General features: G+C 40.0%; 2 protein-coding genes across 2 annotated transcripts in view; one reads left to right on the top strand and one right to left on the bottom strand.

The window, feature by feature from the left end:
• Nucleotides 1-4,578, bottom strand: part of ksr2 (kinase suppressor of ras 2) — a 96,526-nt gene extending 91,948 nt beyond the window's left edge. Inside the window, exon 1 of the mRNA XM_071535358.1 lies at nt 4,405-4,578. Coding sequence (XP_071391459.1) covers nt 4,405-4,578 — 174 coding nt within the window. The remainder of the gene's footprint in view (nt 1-4,404) is intronic.
• Nucleotides 4,579-8,100: 3,522 nt separating this feature from the next.
• On the top strand, nt 8,101-16,040 carry rfc5 (replication factor C (activator 1) 5). Its single transcript, XM_071535361.1, has 11 exons — nt 8,101-8,244; nt 9,041-9,105; nt 9,320-9,456; nt 9,541-9,620; nt 9,766-9,839; nt 10,727-10,886; nt 11,695-11,776; nt 12,943-13,072; nt 13,661-13,738; nt 14,255-14,309; nt 15,123-16,040. Exons 1-11 carry the CDS (start codon nt 8,198-8,200, stop codon nt 15,220-15,222), a joined length of 1,008 nt encoding a protein of 335 aa, XP_071391462.1. The 5' UTR covers nt 8,101-8,197; the 3' UTR covers nt 15,223-16,040.
• Nucleotides 16,041-16,065: the final 25 nt, after the last annotated feature.

Raw genomic sequence — 16,065 nt, 5'->3', positions numbered from 1 at the left:
GAAACAGTATGTGATTTCGCCAAGAATGAAATGCTGAAAATAGGCAAGGGACTGGAAGTATAATCACTATGTAGTCAATGCCATCCGGATAAAACTTTCAGTCATACAAGACAATGCAGTTCTACAAAATTACAATGACCACACAAGTACACAGAGCAAAATAAACAACATTTTTTGCTGCCATTACAGGGGCGAAACGTATTCCCCAAACTTTTACAAGGAAAGGCAAGAGCCATAGGACACAGACACATCTGAGAATATCTTGCATCTTCAAAGAGTTTGGTGGCAGACAAATTTGGCCAATAGGCCTCAATTTGGTTAACCCTCTAAGCCAGTGATTCTCAAACTTTGTCATATCAAAGATCCCTAATTTAGTCCACATTAGGGCCACAGACCCCCATTTGATAAGATTTTGTCTCTCAAACCCAAATCTGAGAATATTTTTTATTGTTGTTATTGCATTATAGAGAGATAACAGTGAAACTATGATCAAATTAGTCATTCGTCTACATTCTCTAATTATGTTAACTTCTTGTAAATGAAGTAATCGTGAAGTTTAACAAACTGGGGACTTTTCTGGGGACCACCTGGAACCCCCTCAAGGACCGCTGGTGGTCCCCGGACCCCACGTTGAGAACCAGTGCTCTAAGTTACATTGGTTGAACTTGTTCTTTAAAACTTTTTATAACCAAGATCTTCTAGCTCCAACTAGGATAACACCTGATGGTTCCACTTCTGATACAAAATATAGTTGCTGCTGCACTTACTGTCTTCATATAAAATATAAATAAACAAAGCTTGTTTTGACTTATCTGCCATTTCTGTAATATAAAACATATTGTTTGGCCACATGTGCCATATGTGTCTGGGTCTCTGAGCCTTAAAAGTTCAAGTTCTTTGTTGTCCTATGCAGAAAGAAAAAAAGTGAAACAATGAAATTCTTAGTTTGCTGTCCTCTCTGATGCCAAAATCAAAAGACAACAACAACAAAAAAAAGAAAGCATCATGTGTGTCAATCATTCCAGCGGCTTGACACCCACAAGGGAAACCTACAATGTATGATCAAATTAACATAAACACCAGTATAAACACTTCCTTCAGCAATGGTATCCCTGTAGTGATGGGGGCTTTTCTTTGGGTAAGCTTTGGGTTAAAGGTGAGGTCAATGCCCAACACTTCTAACACAGTGTGCCTGGAGAATAATCCTTTAACTTGATGATTGTGGTGGAAAACACAAACATCATTTAAGAATCCCCCGTACACACACACACACACACACACACACACACACACACACACTACAATAACGCCCCAGGCCGGGCTAATGGGAGAGACTTTGCTTATGGCTGACGTCGTCGTGATGCTGATCGAAACCCCAGGTGGGAAAACTCATCTGTTGTTGAAGCAATAAGACAAACTGTCATCCTGGAAGACAGTTCTGCTCCTGGGATTTGAGGAACACTAGATGGTTCTCAGGAGTGTTGCTTTTGCTGTACTTGTAGATTAACTGCCGATTGTTTACATTTTTTTTTACTTTATTACTGGTTCCTTCCCGATTATTCCTCATTTTGTCTGTTTTTTTGTTTTTTTTCCCCGTACGTCATCAGCTATGTTGATTGGTCTTTAATTAGTTGCTACATTTTGTGATTGAGGATTTTTGGCCCCTTTCTGACTGATCACATCCATCCTGTCCCGCGTTTCTTTTCCATTTTAGTTTTATTAATTTGTGCTGAAAACGTCACATAATATTAGATGATACAAACAACAGATAAACTGATATGCAGTTGTTATTATTTTTTATTTATTTTATTATTATCCTTACCTATTTTTTTCTTTCTTTCTTTTTAATATGTCATTTTATGAGTTGATAGTCATTTTACCTGACAAATTTTGTATTTTTTGTGTTTACAATTTCCCCATTTGGCTTGTATCCAAAGCGTGTGTTAATGTATATGGAATAAGTATATTGAATTTGCCTTGAAATGTGCTATATAATTAAATAAAATTTGCCTTGCCTTGCCTTACATCCAGACCAACTTTCTACATAGTAATGGCCCAAGGGATCGTTACATCACATCCTGGGTTTTTGGTAAAATTTGGTTTAAGGGAGGGTTGTAACCTAAACTTACCATTACAGGAAATGCAGCCAATGTACAGTAGGCTACATGACTATCTGAATACTTCACTCTGAAGTACATTTATGCTGGTATTTCTATTATTTTGTCCACTGGGCCTATATACTGTATAACAGAGCTACTGTAGGAAAAAAAGCATTGTAATTCTGCAAGTAACGAGTTAAACAATCTGATTTTCAAGTTCACTGATACTGTATTAAACCCAAGATAGAGCACTGAGATGCAGCTTATTGGTGCAGCATTTAAAGTCAACACAAGTCAAATAAGCTGCGTAAAACAAGCCAGACACACAGATGACAGAGAGCAGAAGAAGGCTGAAAGTCCCGCTTGATGAATTATCAAGATAAACAGTTCAACAAGTAATGTTTTGCTATACATCACTCACCAGAACTGCTTTATTAAAACCTTTAGAACCAATAAGTCGTTATTATGGGTTCTATGCAGCAGTTGAGAGAGAGAGAGAGAGAGAGAGAGAGAGAGAGAGAGAGAGAGGGAGGGAGAGAGAGAGAGAGAGAGAGAGAGAGAGAGAGGGAGGGAGAGAGAGAGGGAGAGAGAGAGGGAGAGAGGGAGAGAGAGGAGAGAGAGAGAGTCCATTTACAGTAAAAGCACCTGTCTCACCTCACTGCCAGAGACTTGCTGAGATGGACACATAATGTGGGTGCTTAACAGAAATCCCCCCACATTCCTTTATTGTCTGTCTCCCTATATTATATTCCTGTAATATTCCCATGGGGCTTTGTAGTGTTTCTGTGTCACTCAGTAGTGAGTTTACAGTGACCTTATCGTACTTTCTGGTAGTTTTCTCTCCTCTGGTATCACTATAATGTTCCTATAATGTTCCCATAGGGACTTGGAGATTTATCGCCTGTCTGTGCTACACACAGGTGCTCAATAGCAAGTTTCTAGTGACTTTATCGCTCTTAATAGTATATTTCATCTCCTATAGTATCACTATAATATTCCTATAGGCACTTATAGTGTGTGTGGTGCTCACTAGTGAGTTTACAGGGACCTTATCTTACTTTATGGTATTTATTTTTTCTCCTATGGGCTATCCCTATAATTTCACTATAGGTACTTACTCTGTGTGTGTGTGAGTGTGTGTGTGTGTGTGTGTGTGTGTGTGTGTGTGTGTGTGTGTGTTACACTGACCTTACGTACTATAATATTCCCACAGGGACTTTAGGGACTGAAAAGTGTGTACACAGGCAGTCAATGGTGAGTTTATGCTGATGTTATCGTAGATAAATGCTTTTTTTTTTTTTTTAACTCCTATTGTATCACTATGACATTCCCATAATGTTCTAATTAGGGACTTAGGGACTTATAGTGTGTGTGGTATGAAATAGTGAGTTTACAGTGACCTCATCATACTTTATGGTATTCTATGTCCTGTGATATCACTATAATTAATAAAGGGACTTAGAGACTTAAAGTGGGTCTGTGGTTCACACAGGTATTCAATAGTGAGTTTATAACGACCTTTTTGCACTTAATAGTCATTTTTATCCCCTATGGCATCACTATAATACTCCTATAATATTCCTAGAGGGACCTAGGCCTATATGATACCTGATGATGAGTGATATCGATATAATATCCTTCTAAAATCCATGATAGGAACACTATAGCTCTTTTTCGTAAGAGGCAGTTTGGCTGGTTTAAGCGGTCTGAGAACGGACAGCACCTAATGTGGTCTGATACCACAACCACAACACCAGGATATCATGGCCATTACGTAACGCAATTTACGGAATACCCCGTGGGCCAATTAAACGGATAACGATATTTTGAAACAATTTCAGTAATCTGCCCGCCTTGCATAACAGCCGGGCCTGGATGCGGTGTGAGGACAGATGCGCAGGCAGGCAGGCAGGCAGGCAGGCAGGCACACTGGTAATGGATTGTAAACACGGTGCTGCCTATAGGCCTCGGCTCCCTCTCATATTATTCTGATGGAGAAGAGCCACCTTCTCTCCCCGCCACCTGCAGAATGCGCAAGCCTGTAACAGCCCACTGCAGCCCCGTAGCTTCTTGATTTATTGCACTGCACAAAACAGATAGCGGTGGGCTTTAACAAAAAAAAAAAAATGTTGCATATTATTGCAGTGACACATCCGAGCGCAGAAAACCAGCTTTTCTTTTCCCAGGCACTGAAAAAAAATATGCACAGTGGCCTAGAAAGACATGACAGACGGTGACAACCCCATATTGATTTTGATGAAGATGCATAGCAGGATTTCAGTCATTCTAGTGAAAGGGTGCTTACCTCCAGCGTTCGTATCTCTTTTTGTGTCAAGTCGTTGGATGTGGCACATTTGGTCCGTAAACCCTCCAAACTAGAAATGCTTATGTCTATCATATTTTGCACCAACTCGCACTGCTGCAAGGCTTTTTGCAAACTAAGATGCTGCTCTTCGCTTTTTGTCATCTCCTCGTCCATAGTTTGCGAGCAGTGGTGGGGGTTTTTTTAATTTGCACTTTAAAAATATATTTATATTCAGAAAAGAAACGTGGAGAGCCCCACGAAATAGATCAACCTGCAAAACGCCATGAAACGAGCAATGATAATGTAGGTTTATAGACGGGATTTGAGCCGTGAGAGAGGCGACTCCATTGCAACAACAGTCCTCGTAGTTCCTGCTGTTTCATCAAGGTGTCTCTGGTTGTAGGCTATATCAAACACAATATGAAGATACTGAGCAGAAATACAATCTGAGCACGGTTTGCCACAGCATCCATTGAGTGTCTCTTCGTTTCAAATGGATGTTGTTTGTTTAAAAAAAAAAAAAAAAAAAAAAGCTGTTCAACGCATCATAACCAAACGTCTCGGGAAAAGCCTGATCATTTTAAAGGTGCTGATGTGTGGATTGGATGCAGGTACTCCCCGTCTCCCTTGGCAGCAGCTGCATCCCGGTTCGCTCCCACCACACCGACATGTTTCCTGTCAATCAAATCCACAGCAACAGCAACAGCATCGCATCGCCCAGGCACCGCCGCGACGAGCGTGCTCTCGCGAGATTAGTGTTTTAAGTGCAGTGAGCTCACAGTTTTCATCTAAATTATTACCCGCGCCAGGCCTGTTGTATCAAGAATTTAAAAAAAAAAAAGAACACCAAGAACAAAATTTGGCCTTTCTGGAAGGTATGGCTTCGTTTAAGAACACACACACACACACACACAGGATAAATCTATAGCAATTTATAGTGGGTCTGTGGTGCTCAATAGTGAGTTTTTTGTGACTTTATTGTGATTTATGCTACTTTTGTGGTACTTTATATATTACATGATCGAACTTTCCAGTATTTTTTCATCTCCTTATAATATTCCTGTAGGATATTATAGTAGGCTATCCTTATACAAATGTATTATATAGGATTACTACACAATGCTGTGAAAAAAGTAAGCACATCTCCTGAAAAGGTTGGATATTTTCTATGCAATTATGAAAAACACAAAATTCAATTTCCTTGTGTGGAAAAGGTTAGTATCCCTATACCTTTATCATCCCATCAAATGGTTAAAATTAGACTCAGGTGCACCAACAGAGGTGCAAGTGATGAGAACATCATTAGAGAGTTACTTGCAAGGTCCCGCCTTATGTAAAGGTTAGAAACTTGTTCTGGCTTAACCTTAACCATACAGGTGTGTGGTAGCATGTAATGCCAAGATCAATAGAGCTCTCTGTGACTTTCAGAAGAAGGTTGTTGATGCTCATGAGTCTGGGAGGGGCTGCTAAGGCATTTTGGAGCAATTTGAAATTATTCTACTGTTGGAAAGATGGAGAAAATTCCAGACCAAGAACAATCTATCTAGCACAGGCCGTCCCTCCAAATTCATCCCAACAGCGGACCATAAAACACTTTAAGAAGTCTCTAAGATTCCCTAGAAAGAAACCAATGCTGCAGTTTCATTGTGTTATAATCTCAGGGATGATAATTATCTATGATGCATTGCATATGGATCTATGTATTGTCCATAGCATTGCATATAATCATATGTATAATATGAAGAAAAAAAAAGGACTTGGAGTTCCTATAATTACTGAATTGGCCTATTCTGTATTGTACCATATTAATCTATATTGTACCTTATTTTCTCCTGAGCTATTATAATATGCTTTGGCGACACTCAGTAAGACTTGATTCATGCCAATAAAGCTTTCTCTGAATCTGAATTTGAAATCAGTGAGAAAAACCTTGAATTTGTGATGACACTAGGATGTAAAATCAGGGGCTGCTCCATATGAATGGGGCGCTGAGATGAGTTGTCACACCAAAATGAAAAATAAGTTTTTATTCTAGCATTGCTAACAGGTATGAACCAGAATTTAAACCTCACTTGGGTGCAAGATCTCACACAAAAACCTTGTGGGTCAACAAAGTCAATGTCCCATTCATTGTCTATGGGCAGTGCTGGATTTTACAACCCAGTGTCACAAATTAATGAGTTATTTATCCAGTTTCTCCCTTTAGGAAAGAGTGGTGCATACTCACAAGTACTGACTGAACTGTCCTGGGGCACAGACACAACATACGTGGATTCTTAAAATGGGTGGCATTCCCCTTTAATTCAATCTCAGTGCTGTGCGAAGGACTTGACGCCCTCAAACATCACACAGAAAATTCCTCCCAGTCAAAGAAACTGATAGACAATTATGAGAAATCCCTACATGAAGCTATTTCTGCCAACATGGGCAACACCAACCACTGAATCTAGGGGTGTAATTATTTTTTTCTCCACAAGTAAATTGTATTTCTGTTGGGGTTTTTTTGTTGAATAAATGATTGCAAGTATATTTTGTCAGTGCTATTTATTGAATTACATTACCTTTGCCTGTCAATAGTGCTGAAATGGAAATTAATTGTCCATATAACTCAATAAATAAATAAAAAAGACATTTTTTTTCAGGGGGTGTAGGCTACTTACTTTTACACAGCACTGTTGTTCGTTTTCATTAGGGCAACACACACACACACACACACACTGTTAACATTGTTGGGTCACTTCAAGCTCAATTCAATACTACGCAGTCGACTTATGGTAGCTAACAGTGATGCATTTTATTCCTTATCTTGTCCATGAAGTCAAAATCACAAAACTCTGTGTGTTGTACCGGCTAAATTATACATTTTGACAATTTGCTGTCTTTAGTGGGCGGGTGGGAGGGAGACGAACAGGGGGGGAATCAAAACTGAACACGGCCATGTCATCTCCTATGAGGCAGGAGGACACCAGCAGGGAAATTTTTATGACATTTCCTCTGTGTCACCTGCAGAGACATCAGCCAGCATTGTGTCTGGCCCAACTGAAAAGGCTGGCTGGCTGCTGGACAACTGGACATACAGAGAGAGAGAGAGAGAGAGAGAGAGAGAGAGAGAGAGAGAGAGGGAGGGAGGGAGGGAGAGAGAGAGGGAGGGAGGGAGGGAGGGAGGGAGGGAGGGAGGGAGAGAGAGAGAGAGAGAGAGAGAGAGAGAGAGAGAGAGAGAGAGAGAGAGAGCAGTAGTCTTCACAGTGACCTGATAGTTGCTCACTCTTGGTTTACTCGTTTTGTTTGAACAGCAATGTCAATATCAGCATTTGCCTTGAGAGATGCATTTTGCATTTATAAACAGTACAATGGAGTACCACACATGCATGCATTGCATTTTTCGCTTTTGATGTATGAAGGTTTGTTGACATTCTTTAAGTGTAAACACTTTTATAACACTTGACTTGATGTGTCACAACATTATTCTATTTCTTCTCCCGTAGCCTATTTGTGTCCGATGCTCTCGATGCTCTTTACATGTATGTCAGTAATTCAGTGTATAATGTTTCTCTCTCTTTTTTCATTTCCATCTCAACATACTGTATCATCATTTTGACAGTTGTCACGAAGACCCCGCCCATTGCAGCCGAGAAAGGGATCCGATTGGTTACAGAACGTGACGTCTGACGCACGTTTTGTTGTGGAGCGCGCCAAACATCTCACAGAGAGCAAGACAGGCATAGAGTGAAACAAGTTTTACCCACAAAAAAACCCTATTTAATTTCGAGCTATCTTCACAGTTACGGCACATATGGCGTCTACCAGCAAAGTGCCGTTACAGGCCAGAAATTTACCATGGTGAGTTGAATGTCGAGTGTGTTGTTTATCACACAGTGCTAGAAAGTAGCTGCTAGCCCATCTGTTGGCCTGCCTTGTGTTAATGCCTATGGAAAATGCTAGGTAAAGTTAGCTAGCCAGCTAGCAGCTAGCCCCGGACCTTTATGTGCCGTTCTCTCGTATGGAGAGAACGGTAAGCCAAACTTTGTTTAATACTCTGTCATTTTAATGTTGCCTTCCTTATGGGCAATGGTGCATACCCTACACGTGATGCAGTGCCTTTCCTGAAGCGTTAGGAACCACTCTTCATTTCGGCATACATATAATATATCAAGCAGCACTTAGTTTAATCAACTTTCAGCTTTTAGAATTGACTCCTCTGACTCCTTAATCTTACTTACTTAATCTTCTTCCACCAAAATACTCCGCGGTGGGCGGTAGCGATTACTTTTTTTTTTTTTAAATAAAGTGCTGTGTGGTGGATTATATATATGCCGAATTGAAGAAAGGCTCTTAATAATTCAGAAAAGCTCTTAAATCATATCTTACGGGGTGTGTACTTTGGCCGATAAGCAGGTCCACATTAAATTGGCAGATGTTTGAATGGAGTTTGGCGGTATGTTCTCTCTATACCAGAGAACGGCACGTATCGTGGCTAGCGAGTAACCAGTAACGTTAGTGTTGTTGGATTGCTGTTCATACCAGTGAACTCCTAATTAGCTGTCCTGACTCTGCTGTATTGGCAGTTATTATTGCACTCTAAACATTGCCAACGTTTGTCATCTAACAATCAAAATGTTTCTGCTCCATAATGCAGGGTTGAAAAATACAGACCGCAGAAACTTGATGATCTGATCTCTCACAAAGATATTCTAAGCACCAGTAAGTAAATACATTGCCACAATAACATGTAATCCTCATTCCTCAAGGACTCACTCAGCATAAGTTTCCCAGTTTCTTTATGTTTTCAGTCATAACTTGTCACACTTAACTACTACCAAACTACTAGATGACATGCTGTGTCAAAAGATACTCCCCTATATTCTAACTCTTAAGCCTGTCTCCTTGCATTTCCAACTTGTCCTGGTGTCCCCAGTCCAGAAGTTCATCAGTGAGGACAGGCTTCCTCACCTCCTGTTTTACGGCCCTCCTGGGACGGGCAAAACCTCCACCATCCTCGCCTGTGCCAAGCAGCTGTACAAGGACAAAGAGTTCAACTCCATGGTGTTGGAGGTAAGCGGCCAACATTTTCTCTCTGATTTAGGGAAGACACAGCATGGCTCTTTGGTTTTTATATTCATGTTATTTGTTTTGTAGCTAAACGCATCAGACGACAGAGGTATTGATGTAGTCCGCGGACCCATTCTGAGTTTTGCCAGCACCAGGACCATATTCAAGTAAGATCACTCATCTACAATGCTTGTCATTCAGTTTGTTATAATTGCTCTAATACTGACAAGATCCCTTTTATCGTCAACGCCTAACCACAGGGGGGAAATTATTTCAACGATTGCCTTTTGTGTTTTCCCCCTTATCCTCCAGGAAGGGCTTCAAGTTGGTGATACTGGACGAGGCGGATGCCATGACCCAGGATGCCCAGAATGCATTGCGGCGAGGTAAGCCATCTGCTTGGCCGGGCGTCGCCTGCTGTGTGCCACACGGCCCGCTGAGCAGCCAGACACTTTGGCTGAATTACATTGGCTCTGCTCGTTACAGCAGAAAACCCATTTAAAAAAATCCTGTATGAATCTGAGGGCGAGCTAGCCATTGATGAATTAAAGTGGGAACATTTTACTATGCTGTTGTGAATCGCATGTTACCTATATGGTTTTTCTCAGAGAGGGTATTTGTATGAAATTATAATCTGATTATAATGTAATTGCTTGTAATAGTTCTGTCTACTGAGCAGTTTTTTTGTTTTTTTCAAATAAGCTTATGTGATCAGATTATATAACCTTCAGTTCACATGGGATTTACTAAGCACTGCAAGGTTACAGCAGTAAGTTGCAGCCATGGAGAGAAATCAAAGTGTTGTGCTTCCATTAGATGCATTTGTGTGTCATGCTTTATGAATTCAGCTATTCCAGGGACAGAAAGTCAGTTTGAAATGTATTCATAGAGGGAAGTTGCAATATTGACATTTCCAAATCAATTGCTTTTATTTTGTTTTAGTGAAACTGATCAAATTCTAAGCATTAGCACTCTTTAATGCTGGGAAAGAAATTATATTGTAAAAGCAAACTGTCCACATGTATTGTAGTCCTAATATTTGGCAAAAACAATAGCTATATAATTTTTTTGTCAATATGGTGCAATCCTATTTTTCTGCTAGATACTATTTGGTACTAGATGGATTTGATAGTAGATACTAGATGGATTATCACTCTACATTATCGTGTGCTTATATACAAGTTTTTGTCAATCACAATTCTTAACTACATTCATTTCTGACTTGTGCTTCTCTCTCTCTCTTTCTCTCTCTCGCTCTCTCTCTCTCTCTCAGTGATTGAGAAGTTCACAGAAAACACTCGCTTCTGTCTGATCTGTAACTACCTGTCCAAGATCATCCCGGCCCTGCAGTCGCGCTGCACCAGGTTCCGCTTCGGCCCGCTCTCCCAGGACCAGATGATCCCGAGGCTGGAGCACATCATCCAGCAGGAGAGGTGTGTGTGTGTGTGTGTGTTTGTCCATCTCAGTGTGAATCTATCTGTGTGTGGCTTTGTTGTAGAAGGGATTTAAAGGCGCTGTGTGTGTTTTTTTTAACATCGAGAAATCATTACCACAATAATTTTGAGACATAAGTATGATTCCTGTAAACAAACAAGACCATCATCAAGTAGGTTGGCTGCTTCTACCGGCCTCTACACTGCATTTTAAATCGTATGCCACAAGGTTGTATCTCCTTGGAAATCTTCTCTATTGCTTCACGGTACAAAACAAGAAGAGAGCGCTGTTCTTCCAGAGCAAACTGAGCTAAAGCTTTCAGAGTTTCTTGCGATGGCAGATGGTGGAAGGAGGGAAAGGCCGATGGAAAAAAAATCACTTCCAATATGTTTATCCTCTTCAGTAATGCGAAAGAGAAAACAAATGCAGAGCGGTGCCAGAGAGGGGGAGGGGGGGGACAAGTAGCAACATCTCTTTAGGATCCTTGTTAGGAGGTGAGGGATTTCATGGGAAATGTGGTCTTCATTTTGAGGAACACCAGCACTAACAATAGATAGAGGCTACCAGTTTTCTCAACCATGGTCTCATTTGTTTATGGCAATTATACCAAGCTATGACAATTGGACAATGATATATTGGTGTTTTATGTTACAAAAATACTCACAAATTGATCACTGAGATGGAATATGAAAACTGCAACTCCTTATTCTAACTCTTGACTGAGGCAGCACACAGAGATTTACATCTGTTTGATTGCTGGTTGAAAGAGGCAGTCTTACTTTCTTTCTTTGTTTTGTTTTGTGGCAGTATCGACATAACTCCTGACGGAATGAAAGCCATCGTGACTTTATCATCAGGCGATATGAGAAGATCACTCAACATACTGCAGGTATGGCGAAGGCTGATGATGCTCATTGTGAAGCATTGAGTCCTGTTGTGTTGTCTAGTTGTTCCTATTCCAACTTCAGCTTGAAGTTTCGTACTGATTTGCTCACACTGGACTGTGTGAATATAACTATGAATCAGGGTCAGAAATTAACAGAGGCTCGGGGTAAAAATGCCCTTGAGAGTTTATAAAATACCTGTCAAATTAAAAAAATTAGGTGACCAAAAATGCCCGATAATTTTGACTACCCTTTTTTGCATTTCACCCTGTTAATATATTTTATAAGGTATTTTATAGTCACACATGAATGCGACTGCTGTCCTCCATGGGCCACTGTAGGTGATATGTGGACCTATGACCAAGAAAACAATCAATTATGCAGCCTGAAGCAAAATGTCTCTATTTAAGTGATGGTATCTTATGATTTAAAGTAAAGCCAATCTTTTTTTTTCAACAATATGTTTGAGTTTTCAACATTTTATAAAAGTAAATAAAAAACAAAAAAACATTATGTATGCATACTTACAAATATCCAATATTATAAAAATATAGACATATACATGATATATACATAGATACATACATATTAATGGACAAACAATATTAAAATTATTAAAAATAAATAAATTAAATTCGTAAAGCCAATCTTAGTGGTATTAAGTGACTGTTCTAATGCTGCAGTGTTTGCCAATATGCAATGGAAATGCATTATTTCATAGTTCAATAAAATTGACCTCGAAAAGGATCAAAATGATCCTAAAAATCAGATCAAGGTGGCAACAAATGCTCTTTGAAAAACAAGTTAATTTGTTACCCTGCTATGAATGCTTTTTATTTGTTTGTTTTGTTTTGTTTTTGTCTGTCTGTGGTGATGGTTGATGCACAGTCATTGTATTCGTCGTATTCAGTACAGTCCAAATGAACTATAATAGAGCTACAGAACCTTGTATGTAGCATGATATGTGTAGTCTACTGTCCGTAGTATGTAATGTGAAACTCTCTAGGTTGCTAAGTCTCTGCACCAATGTCACAAAAAGAGAAATTCCTGTACATAAATTATACTTGGCGAACAAAATACTCCTCATTTACAAAGCCCACACGCTTTAACATCAGCAGCAGAGATTCACCCAGCAGTCTGTACTAACTGAAGTCCACCTGTGTGTTTTCAGAGCACCAGCATGGCGTACGGGAAGGTGACTGAGGACACGGTGTACACTTGCACAGGTCACCCCCTCCGCTCGGATATCGCCAACATCCTCGACTGGTCGCTCAACAAAGACTTCACCGCAGCATACAACCGTATCCTCCGCCCCGTCTGACTCGCAGGATAACTCACGCTTTTAGCATTAATGTAGATTAATTACTCTATTTAACATTGCATATAACCTTTTAGTCTTTTTCCATCTTGCATCCATCATTAGAGAAAAGTCCAACCTCCTGAAGTAGATGCTCTGATTTATATCCAGTGGTCTTGGAAAACCTTGAAGCTGTGAAATTCAGGCTTGGAAAAGTTACGGGAAAAGATACATATCCCAAAAGTTTTGGAGTTTTAATGGAAATTTAAGTTCTTTTAAGTCTTTTTTTTTTTCTTTCAAGTGATGTTTGTCAGGCTGGTAGAACTGTAGCTAGCCAAAACAATTCAAATGGCTTTTAAACACAACAGTGTAACATTTGAACATACAGCAGATGATCATGCACGGAAACTGTGATATACATGTCATGGAATTTGATTAGTAAAAGTGGAAGCCTGAAAAAGTTATGCCATGTGCAGCAAGGTTGCCACACTGATGTAGAGAGGGTTTTTTTGTTTTGTTTTTTAAATGTAAGACAAGGGTTTAATTCCTGTTTAGTGTGAATTCTCAATGCTCCTTAGCACCTTCTTCACAGAAATCCTTCAGCTGAAGACGCTGAAAGGCTTGGCCCTGCAGGATATCCTCACTGAGGTTCATCTGCTCATACACAGAGGTAAAGTCTTCTGCCAGGAATGATGGCTACGCTTACAGACTTTTGAAACCATTCCTGTGAGCCATGGGTAGCTTGCATCCAACCAGCGATCTCTCTAAAACTCATATTTAATGGAGCAATATACTAAACTTTTACTAAAGATGTAGGTATACAGTGTAGATGCCTTTTCCATCTGCATTTTGACTCTAAATGTTTTCCTGCTCCCGTTTCCTGGGAGACCCCCGCACCCACCCAACACACACACAGTTGCTATGGCTACTGGCACTCTCATTGTAGTGGGAGTTGTGTGCCTATGGTAGTGTGTGGCTCACTGAAGCAAAGTTTTAAGGAAATTATGGAAATGACTTTTTGTGAGGTTGCCTTGCTTTAGGGTCATTCAGATTTTTTATTTTCTTTATTTTTATGTCAATTGTTGATTATTTGCAACTTCTAGTCTAATCTTCTTATAGTAATTTGGCACCGGACAAGTATGTGCATGTTTTATTAACAATTTACTGTTTTTTTCCCCCCTTGCAGTGGACTTTCCCCCAGCTATCCGGATGGGTCTGCTCATTAAGTTGGCTGACATTGAGTAAGTGACATCACTCGCTCCTCCTTCTATACATGCACAGTAACAGAAATTATATGCTTGTTATATATAGCTTACATCAATACAATGACATTCAAGTGAGGCATTATTCTCAGCTGCACACCTTTTAATTCATTCATTAAAGGCAGTGGTTCTCAACCTGGGGGTCATGAGATGATTCATGGGATAGGAAAAACATATTTCTACTATACAGATTTGTTATTATGTGTATTTTTTTCAGATTTTTCTCAAATTTTTGCTTTTTTTTTCTTGTGAAATACTGAATAGTTTTAAGCCTCTAGGCCTCTGATAATAAATCAAATGAAACAACCTGAAAAAACTAAACTGTTCACTATTCTGCCTGTGCACACCTATAATAGGCAGTCATGAGTAGGCATTGCTTCCTTTTTAAGGTGTCACAAGCCAAAAAGGTTGAGAACCAATGATTTAAGGCAGTGGTTCTCAACGTGGGGTCCGGGGACCACCAGGGGTCCTTGATGGGGGTTCCAGGGGGTCCCCAGCAATTGTTAAACTTCAGCATTATTGTAGAAGATTGACTATTTTGGTCATAGTTTCACTGTTATCTCTACCTACAGTACATATAGGCATGGAATTCAGCACAAAATCATATCTAACAATAAAAATATTCTCAGATTTGGGTCCAAGAAACAAAATCTCATCAAATGGGGGTCCGTGGCCCTAATGTGAACTAAATTAGGGGTCCTTGATATGAAAAAGGTTGAGAATCACTGATTTAAGGCATCAGGATGAAGCTCCTCTTGCTCTCATCATGACTGACACACGTCTTCTCCTCAGACACAGGCTGGCCTCGGGAACCAATGAGAAGATCCAGCTGAGCTCCATGGTTGCAGCTTTCCAGGCAGTCCGAGACCTTGTGGTCAGCGAGGCTTCCTAAAAAAAAAAACTGCTTCCATCTGCCTTGAATGCAAAGCGCGGCCCGGTGAAGAAGAGGAAAACGATCGCGGATTCAATTGGTGGCTGCCATCCCTTCTGTTTATGCTACATGGAAAAGGAGTGGATCGTATCGGTACATCCAGTCAGATTTGGGGTGTGAACAATGGCATGTTTTGTAAAACTCTTGACCCTTTTGAAGGAGAGATTTTAGTTTTTCAGGCTTGCCACCCTCCACAGCTTGGTCAAAGTACAGGATCCGGTGTCTTGCTCAGCAGCACTTCAGCAGGGCGGATACTTCCCGTCACGGAGGCTTGATCTCAGATCCTCTGGTTGAAGGATCGTGTCTCTAATCGCTATCCCACCCTGCTGCTCTGGTCACTTTAACTGAAAAACGTCCGACCAGATTGGTGAAATTCTGACTGTTCATGTGTTGTACCTCCATTTCTGACTGGATGTGTTTACATGGTTCACTCTTTTTTTTTTTTCACCCCCTTCTATCTGCACCATCTCTGAATCACTCACATCTGCATACAAAATGGGAGTCGTTTGTGGCTGTGGTAACAAAATCAAATTATCTGTCCTTTTGGCATCGAGTCAAAATATGGATTTAAAAAAAACTACAGATGGTTCAATTTCAAATATCAGTGTGGGATCAATACATTGTCACCAATTTATCCATAAAAGCTGGTGTAGTATGAGGTAAAGAATGAAAAGAAATGCATCAAACCATGTGCCTGTCTGATGTTACTGTTGTGTAGACGAATACTTTTTCATGGACGTTTGTTTTTGAATCTTTAATAAAACAATATTTCCACATTGTATTATTGTATTTACAATTAACAGA

Source organism: Centroberyx affinis, unplaced genomic scaffold (assembly GCF_046629955.1).
Source record: "Centroberyx affinis isolate AG114_WGS23_722 - 3 ecotype Tasmania unplaced genomic scaffold, CSIRO-AGI_Caff_v1 ptg002694l_1, whole genome shotgun sequence".
In the NCBI taxonomy this organism is placed as follows: Eukaryota; Metazoa; Chordata; class Actinopteri; order Beryciformes; family Berycidae; genus Centroberyx; species Centroberyx affinis.
Note: the sequence above shows the minus strand (reverse complement) of the source record. Positions and strands in the feature narration are given on the sequence as shown.